At 37.4% G+C, this 10,184-nt stretch overlaps 1 protein-coding gene across 1 annotated transcript; it reads left to right on the top strand.

Moving 5' to 3' along the window:
• Window positions 1-2,455: 2,455 nt before the first annotated feature.
• On the top strand, window positions 2,456-8,802 carry ppa1b (inorganic pyrophosphatase 1b). The gene is made up of 11 exons (XM_050071152.1): window positions 2,456-2,607; window positions 4,508-4,572; window positions 4,969-5,022; window positions 6,993-7,112; window positions 7,237-7,323; window positions 7,465-7,591; window positions 7,686-7,813; window positions 7,926-8,011; window positions 8,133-8,208; window positions 8,318-8,357; window positions 8,459-8,802. The coding sequence occupies exons 1-11, from the start codon at window positions 2,547-2,549 to the stop codon at window positions 8,488-8,490; spliced, it is 876 nt and encodes a 291-aa protein (XP_049927109.1). The 5' UTR covers window positions 2,456-2,546; the 3' UTR covers window positions 8,491-8,802.
• Window positions 8,803-10,184: the final 1,382 nt, after the last annotated feature.

Below are 10,184 nucleotides of genomic sequence, written 5' to 3'. Positions count from 1 at the left end.
TTTTCTGCACCCTATAATTATAAGTCTCTTTGATCTGATGCAGATGCACACGCCATGACTCAGTCATGTGAGATCATAGGCGCAGCAGCTGCTTATAATGATATAACTAATAGTTAAAATAAAACAGGTAGTATTTGAATTTATTTAAAGGACAGTCTCTTGAGGTGTTGCATCTCATTTTCAAGGGGATGCTCTAGACACAAATACAAAACAAAAACATACAGACAAAACTACATTACATAACACACATACACTACAAATACACAGATACAGACAGCTTGCTCACCGTCTTCCACCCACACCCCCTGTCCTCAGCTGTTGTATAAGACTACATACTACTACATACCGTGACCTCGAATAGTTACATAGCAGTTTTCAGTACAGCATTTTAAAATCATGAACACGTTGTTTTGCGATGTGAATATAAAGAAGTCTGCTGCTTCAAAGCACAAAGAGGCAACAGAACTCAAGAAAAGTGGAAGATTATTCCAGTCAGATGGAGCTTTGTAGTGAAATGACCTTTGTCCAACTTCCTTGAAAATTCTGGGGACAAAGAAAAAGAGATACTGCAGGTGTCTGTGGATATGAGGAAATACATAGAGTCAAAAACTGTTTCAGATACAAGGGGCAGTTGAAATGAACACATTTGAAAATGAATTGAAACCAGTGAAATTTCCTTCTAGATTTAGGCTCAGTGATTCATACATGAGGCAGTGAGCTCTATATGGACACCTCAAAAACAGACCTACATAGAGAATACTACATTAAGGGTCTGAGTGTCAGATGTGTTTTGATAGACAATATCAGCATAATCAATAATAGGTAATAACCACTGTGAAATTATTCTTTTTCTGACCTGAAATGTAAAACAGTTAATCATCAGTTATTAATCATTAATCAGTATCAGAGCATATATGTTGTAATAATGTAAAGCTTTAGTGTTGAAATATACAACACAGCCCAGTCTATAAAGATCACTGCTTGAGATTCCTTCATATTATTGCACTGGTTGGATTTTGGGAATGTGTTTTTAGGTATTTGTGGTTTTATACAACATTTTATTTAAAGATAGGGCTGTGTGATGTTGTAATGAGGGAAAGAAATTGATGGCCAACCTGGGAGAGGCACCGACTGATCCTTTCACTCATCAAATGTCAAAATTCATATCCTCCTGGGATGCATTTTAAGTTTCTCCTAGCTATTTGGCATCAGTAGGACCTGATAGGTTTAAAGAACTAAAATTATCAACGATAATTAATAAAGTCCCAATGTCCTGAAACGAGCCGATGATAAATTCCCAGTGTCTTCAAATAAGTACTTTCTAATGAAGTGCCTTAGCTTGCTACTGTTGCTAGAATTGGTCAAATTTGTATGGTATATCAAACTACAAACATTATTAATCCTAAGTAAACACGTTTCAACTATTAAATCTGATCAGGTTTTGTGCCTTGTCCAGTTTTGTGTCAGGATCGGCTGCAGACTGACTTTGCAGAGATGGCTGCCATCTTGTTTTTATGGATTAGTGTATGGTGGTCTTACTACCACGAGACAGCACAAAGAAGTGTTCACAAACGAGGAGAACAGGTCTACGTTAAGCAGAGTGAAGTACAAGGTCCAGTAAACCCAAGTCTCAGGAGGATATTTAACACTTTGTATCTGTTAGCTTTTGGTACCCCAAAGTAACAACATTTAGTTAATACTTCCCTGTACTACATGACAAACAAAAAGGCCCAAAAAGTATTTTCTTTAATAGACTTATTTACCCTTCTAGAATGAGACCCTCACATTGTTGTTTATTTATTTTTGTTTTGTTTTATTGTACGGATTTTTCTTTATAGAAGCTGATTCACCATCTTCAATTGTAATATCACTAGCCTTAAATGTTTGTAAGGTGATGATACTTGAATTAAAAACAAAAACAAAAAAACCCCAACCATTTAGTTAATACTTTGATCAAGACAAAGTCAGATGACATCATAAGATAAGATAAGATAAGATAAGATAAGATAAGACAAAATTTTATTTATCCCAAGCTGGGGAAATTCACATGTTACAGCAGCTCAAATAGCACAGATAGGAAAGCAAGTTAAATGGCAATAAAATACTCATAGAATAAAGATAAAATACAAAAACATATATTTTAGAATTAGAAAAATATAAAGTACTAAATTTAGACACAACTATAAACTCAGCACTATAGGCCTACACCTTTCACTTATGCACATACGAAAAAAAGAATATGTATATATGAATGTGTGCATATAATCATGTGTCATAGTAGTACTCTGGTGTTGCTGTTCATCCCTAGGCTTCGTCTCCAGTTCTATTTTTATGAAAATGCAAACTTCCTCTCATTTTTTTTGCATATTTTTTGTAGTTTCATCAGCCAGCATCCATATTTCCTATAACCTATAAAGGCATCATAGGCGAAGTGCGCATGCGCTGTGCCCTCTCTGTCTACACCACCTACCACCTAGGGTAGACGTTTCCTTCCGCCGCCATCCTCCATCCTAGCTCCAGCCAGCAACACAAACCTGCACTCAAACATGAACTTCACAGTGGAAGAGAGGGGAAACCCGAACTCCCTGAGCTACCGCATCTTCTTCAGTAAGTAGAGACTGAGTAGAAATAATAGAGTTTGGTCATTGTTAGCTAGTTTGAGGTCTTTTCACAAGCTCCACGGGCTTGCCGCAACCTCCCACGTGTCACTTATTCATTTATTGTCGCTGGCTTGTGTCATGCTATCTACAGTGTTGACATTATATTCTCGTTATACTGGATGTTAAAAGCGAATCTCCGCGTGTTTAAAAAGCCCCAATCGCTCGGTTTGAGCCACGTAAAGTTGCGCAGACCAGTTGTGCCGGTTTTACGTGTTAACGTGGAGTGAGATGATGTGGTTTCTGATATAACGTCGACTTTACACCGGTATTATTGCCCTAACTTTGCAGAAGGAAGTTGGTGATTTTCGGGAAAGCAATGTGCTTGAACACGTCATCAAATATAAAATCATAAAAGGTTGTGTTTGTGGGACAACGCCCTCTAACTATAACGTTAATGCGTTAATGAACCTGCTGATGAAACCACACTTGAAAAGCCCACTGCAGCTGCACACAGATTTTTCATAATCCACTTTTACCAATTTTATTTATAATGTCTTGCTGCTCTCTCAGCTTGCAGTCATAATTTTTAAAGACAAACCCAAGTTAAGTTTCAGATCTGTCTATATCAGGGGTGTCAAACTCATTTTAGTTCAGGGGCCACACACAGTCCAGTTTGATCTCAAGTGGGCTGGACCACTGAAACCACTGCATAATAACCTGTAAATATGAACCCCTTCAAAATTTACTGTCATTCTGAAAACATTAATCTATTTACTAAACAAAGAAGAAAGTGGAAGCTGTTGAAAAAGCAGGTTCAAGTCATCCTCTGCCTCACAAACCATTTACAATCTGAAGTTTTGTCAGTGCCTCAGCAGCAGGATTCCACTAACACTGTTTTAAGACAGAAGTCTGATACAGATTAATGTTTAATATCTTTAAATATGACCATAGAAAGTAGTCATTGTTATTTCAGAAAGTATATTGTAGATGGTGACCTTGTTTAAACTGTTGATGTTATCCTGACATGACTTTAGACAAAGGGCCCACATGACTTAAGTCTACAGTTAAGTTAAGGTGGAGTTCTGGCTAAATTGTGAGATTCAATTGTTCCTTGAGCGAGGTGTCAGAATAACAGGAAATAACACTTAAAGTACCTGCAGTGTCTACACTATAAATTGTCATGATGCACCAAGTCTTTGGCTTTTTTCTCGCGCTCAAATGGCCCTCAAATGTGCAACACACCACGTCTGAGCTTCTCTTATTTTGAGTCGTGTTTATGCTACAACGTATTTGGGCGTTGTCAGCAGGATTGACGGCAGGACTGTATTCTGGTCAGGCCTCTAAGGCAGTATCTACTGTTCAAATTGCTCCTGAAACCTCTCAGCCTTCACATGTGCATCAATATCAGGTGTGCAAAGTCATCCAGAGGGCCAGATTGGACCCTTTGGCAAGCCGGTTTGGGCCCCCGGACTGTATGTTGGACACCCCTGGTCTAAATGCAAGACTTAAGGTCTCATGATCATTGCGGCATGGTCATGAGTGCTCAGCCAGGATTGGTTAAGTAATATTAACTGTTAGCATTGCCCAACAAGATGCAAGTTAATGTTAGTTTCAGACAGCCAAACTGGCACTGCCTGTTCTGTTAGCTGCACTGTCCTAGATTTGTTATCCATTAATGGGCAGAGGCCATGCAGCTGCAATCTCTTCACCAAGCAAATCACTGGCACGCCTTTACCCTGAAGTGAAAGTGAGCAGTCATGGAAACCTATGTACTCTCCTGGTAATACACTCGACTCCATGACGTGATTCAGCCAGCGAGGGACTCTCAGTTGTTGATGTGAGACACATCAGAGCAGCTTGTGTGTGTCTCCCATGTTCACACAGTGTTTAATGTGACTGTTTTGCAGAAAATGATGAGGGGAAGTACATCTCACCATTCCATGACATACCAATGTATGCTGATGAGAGTCAGGTAAGACAGGCTCTGTCACCTTTACCCCAGTAAATACACATGTAATTTGTGTACCTTTTTTAAATGTCACCTGCAGCGTTTCCATGAATGCGTAGTTGAGTTAACTACAGTGTGTCCATTACAGACACTGGACTGGTTTGAATAATGCTCTCCAGAATAGCAAGGTCATAGTCTATCTGCGAAGGCAACAGCCTTTACTCTTGATTCTCCCAGTGCTGTGATTGCAGTAGATTATTTATCTTATCTTTCTGAAACAATTCATCCTATTGGTGGAAACGTTTTGACCAAAACAGTGTAAGTTAAAGCCAGAGTGTAGCACATTATTCTGTATATTCATTGTGGGTTTTCAAATTGTGTCATCTTCATTATTATTGATTGGATTCTTGTCTCCTACAGAACATCTTCCACATGGTTGTTGAAGTACCAAGATGGACAAATGCAAAGATGGAGGTAGGAGTCTCAGATGTTCCTCCACCATCAACTTTTGGATCACATTTTAGCTGCCTGGGCCTCAGTTTGACCGCAGTGTATTTAACAGACTAGCGCAGTGCCTGTTTGGAACGGGCTGATTGTTCAGCCTGTAGTATTGCTGCACTCAGCTTTGTCAAGAGTCACTCACACAGACAACTGCACACTCAACACTGTGCTTCATTAGTTCCTGAGAAATACACCTGGGCCCCAAACAGCTCTAGATTTATTATGATGTTTAGATATGAAACATCTTGTATTATGTTGTCGCTATTCTAACTCATCATACTGAAAATAATGCACAAATGGCCCCCAAAGCATCTAAAAACATGTTACTGGTTATATTTTGGATTCAGATTTTAATCACAAAATATAGCTATTAAGATATGATTTGTTATTCATTAAACCATCCAGCATTATAAGAAGAACTGAAAGCTCCACTTTGACCTGCCGTTAAGTAAATTTAAGTATATTGTGTTATGATAATAATCATAATAAACTTTATTTATATGGCACGTTTCATACAGAAAATGAAGCACAAAGTGCTTTACAATAAAGGCAGTATAAGAGTGCTTCACAGGAAAATAGGCATAAAACAGACAGGGCAATTCAATATAAAAGGACATTTAAAACAGTTTAAAACATGGATTAACTGATTCATAGAATCATAGAGTTGTAAAACTATCAATCATAAAAATCAAGCAAGATTTTAAAAGAGTTGCATCAGCTTTAAGCTTAAATAGAAAGTGAAAGCGCAAAAAGAAAGTGTTGATAATGCCTCTCTTTCACTTGTCACTTTAGGTACAATTTTGAATGCAGGACTTTTCCTCTGCGTTATTAATAGTTTAACTATCAGCAGTTTCTTTCTTTTTTTTTTTAAGATATGTTTTTGGGCATTTTGCCTTTAATGGATAGGACAGCCAAGGGGGAGAGAGGGAGGGGATGACATACAGCAAAGGGCCACAGGCTGGACTCGAACCTGGGCTACTGCTGCAACAGCCTTATACATGGGGCGCTTGCTCTATCCACTAAGCCACCGACGCCCCACTATCAGCAGTTTCATTTCAAGTTTGGGGTGTTTCCTTTACCACTGCGATTACCAACATTCCCAATTAGAGAATGGGTGAAAAGTCAAGCAAGACAACATTTGCCTGGGAACCCTGAATTACCAAATCCACCCCTGAAAAGCAGCTACTCACAGTCAGAAATATGGGTGAAATACACTTAGTAGATGTATTTATTTCCAAATAGGGATATTAGCTTGCTTTGGCATAACCACAGCAGTTAAAAAGTAAAGCGCAGATTTAATTAGTGGACAAGTTATTAGTGTTATGAGTTACTATGGCAAAGACAAACACACCCATGCTGCTGCTATTCTCAGTCAGAAATGCATCCTTTACTCTCCGCAGAGCACTGAAGCCCCGCCCCCAATGCTGCACAGATCACTGTTCACTTGTTTACTCAAAGTTTATTATTATTGAATGTGTCGCATGTCCAAAGCGTATGAACTTTCACACTGCACATGCTTGGATCCCGAACAGTACCCTGCAAAGTGTGAAGTAGATCGGATGAACGGTTCCTAAAATATGCAAAGGACTCTCACACACGCACACACAGACAAGAGATTCCTTGCCTAATAGTTAGATTGTTTAATGTTTCCATTAACCCATGGCTTATATAGTGTCTTCAGCTAATAAAAAAGCATGTTCACCTTCACCTTCACCTGAAAGTCAAACAAGATAAAACATTTACATTTACCATTTCTAGCCTCGTCTCAATTTAAATAATGTAAATATTTAATTTGAATTTAGTCATGCAAATTATTCAAATATTTAGTTTTTTAATTGCAATGAGACATCACGTGCACTTTAGCATGAATTGAATGTATTTTTTTTTGTCTTTTTAGCACTCATCATTTATTTAAAAGTAACAGCAATCCAATTTATTTTCAGATCGCTACAAAAGACCTCTTGAACCCGATAAAGCAAGATGTGAAGAAGGGCAAGCTGCGATATGTGGCCAACGTTTTCCCACATAAGGGCTACATATGGAACTATGGAGCCATTCCTCAGGTGAGTTCTTTGTTTTTCGGATCCCTACAATGTGCAATGGTGTAAGATCACGCCTGCAGTGTTAAAAATGTATAACTGCTCAGTACTTGATTCAGCTGGCATGCTTTGGTCTTTGTTGTTTCAGACATGGGAAGATCCTGCACACAAAGATGGAGACACTGGCTGCTGCGGTGACAACGACCCCATCGATGTCTGTGAGATCGGCACTAAGGTAAAACAGCCTTTTATGAATGTGTGTCGTCTTTCATTAGGTTATTAAGTCACTGTGATTATGGATTTCATCATTGTGTACACTTTAAAAGGATAATACTGCTGATGACAACAGAAAATGAACTGCAAGCATCCTCATTAGGTGTGTTCCCGTGGCGACGTAATCAAAGTGAAGGTGCTCGGGGTCCTGGCCATGATCGATGAGGGTGAGACTGATTGGAAAGTGATTGCAATCAATGTAGAGGACCCTGAAGCCAAAGACTTTAACAGTAAGCACCTCATTTTTTGCCTCTATCTGATTTTTTCTGAGCAGCCCTGCATCAGTCAGGCTAAACTTGTTTTGTTGTCCCCGTCTCTCTTTAGACATCAGTGATGTCCAGCGCCTGAAACCTGGTTACCTGGAGTCCACGGTTGACTGGTTCAGGAGGTACAAAGTGCCAGATGGGAAACCGGAGAACAAGTTTGCTTTTAACGATGAGTTCAAAGACAAGGTCTCTACGATAACACATTATTTAGCCATACTTTTTTACAGGGACAAATGGTTTGAGATTCATCTTTAATTTATCAGTTAACTTGAACACTTACAGTTTTTTTGTGTTTCAGGACTTTGCCATTGAAGTCATCAAGAGCACTCACAACTTCTGGAAAGCCCTCATTTCCCAAAAGGCCAATGCTGGTGAACTGAACTGGTAAATGCCGTTCTAACTGCTTTGACCACAGCTTAGAAAATACAGCTGCATTTTAAACACATGTAAACGTATTAATTTATGGCTTGAACACCATAAATGACTGTCTTATCACACCATGCAGCAAAAACATGTGCATCTCAGCCAGCGACAGCCCTTTCTGCTGCTCAGCGGATGAGGCTAAAGCTTGTGTCTGTGAAGTAAGTATGAGTTTGTCCATCTCTTCTTGCAACATAACGTGTGAAGTTTCAACACCAGGCCTCAGTCCTCCTCAATTATTTCATAACTGATGTTTCCCTTTACTTTTAGACATGTCCTTGTGGAAAAGAAGAAGCTATCCCCTCATCAGGTAGCATTTCATAACTATTCTTGTAAATAATGTCCAGATTATTGGATTTCTGCTGAACCTGATTGATCTGATGTGATTGAATGTGATGTTTCCATTTGCAGTAGATAAATGGTTCTACTATGAGAGGAAGTAAACCCTGGAGCTGTTTGGATCGGAGCAGAATAAAAGGCTCATCTCACATAGGAATACTTGAAGATGGTCTTACCATGGGAACCAATGGGATGACAGGATGGGATGTGGATGGTTGGGTCGGGGCTGGCTGTTTTCATGTAGATGGAGAGATAGTGGTTAGATACTGTAGAGAAAAAGTTAAAGTACTCATGTCTTGACCAATAAATTTTCACTTATTTAACAAAGATCTCTTTGGAGATGTGCTGTCATAAACAAAGTACAGGTGCCTGTAGATACATGTGCCACATGTGAGACTCTGAACTGCTTTAATAAAACAATTATATTATTATGGTTAAATTATCATCGAAGCGTTACTTTCTTTTTCGTTTTGCACAACACTTGTGTGTTACATAATGTATTCTAATTAGGAAATTAAGAACTTTAGTTTCTCTGTTGCTGCCATGACCACAAGTCTAATGAGCAGAGCTGTTAATGAGAGAGTTCTGAGATGTAAAGTTAATATTTGCTTTATATTTATCTGAACTTCCCTGGACTGAACTTCTTTGTGTGATAATAGTGCCACCTAGTGTTCAGTACCCTACACTACTTTTCTGTTTTGAAATGTACCATGTTTACATCTTTTGACATTTTTATTCAACCATTCAAACAGGTAATGTACAAACATAACAAGGCAAATATCAAATACTTAACTTCCAGATACAAAAGACAACAAACAAAACAAAAAAGGCAGAAAGTAGATTAAATATACTTTAAATTAACCATAACTTAATCATAGCATAATTACAATAATGTAAACAAACATTAAAAGATATAGGATGTTCTTTTGAATATTAGGAGTTTATTTATTGAAGGGACTTGGTGTAAAGTTGAATTTCCTTATAGTAGCCAGTAAAGATGGGTGGGGTTTTAATAAATTTAGCTTTGTAAGTAAAGCTTTTGGCTAAAATAAGTAAAGCATTGAACATGTTCACATCTATATTTGCTGTTTCAGGTCATGTCTTTTTGCTTAAATGTTTCTGATAAATGTAACCAGCTTATACACCTTTTATTTCCTTATTACAAAAGGGTTAAACAGTAAAAATAGGAGGTACAATCAAATTTATACAGACCAATAAAGCACAACAAATACCACAATATTAAAGTAAAATCCAGATTTTTAGAAGTAGTACACATGGGGATTCTTTAAGATTTTTTTTTTTTAAATAAAATGTACTGAACAGGATCATAACATTTACAGTTTAATATTGGGGCCCTCCTTCAAAATACATAATGACACTTTTACCTTTAGATTGTGCTCAATTTTTTTTTTTTTTACGTTACAACTAGAAAATTGTATGTGTCTGTATTGTAGAAAATTAAATATAAAATGTTACCACAAATTTAGCGGTAAAATTGCTATTGTAAAAGCAGACGTAAATAATAATGAATATAAAAAAATAATATAAATGATAAATAAATAAAATGGAAAAGTGAATTAAAAGGTAAATGAATGTAAATATAATATATAAATAAATAAGAACATTTAAACAGGAAAATTAATTTGTCATATTTTATGAATTTATTAATGCCTACATATTCTTTGCAAATATTTTGAGAACATTTAATGGCATGTTAATTAATTATTATTATTATTATTATTTTATTTTGGCAACTTTCGTCCCCCACAGCAGTGAGAGTTCATGGTTAGTTTTTTTC

This window comes from Epinephelus moara, chromosome 19 (assembly GCF_006386435.1).
Source record: "Epinephelus moara isolate mb chromosome 19, YSFRI_EMoa_1.0, whole genome shotgun sequence".
Lineage (NCBI taxonomy): Eukaryota > Metazoa > Chordata > Actinopteri > Perciformes > Serranidae > Epinephelus > Epinephelus moara.
This window is presented reverse-complemented; position numbering and strand designations above follow the sequence as displayed.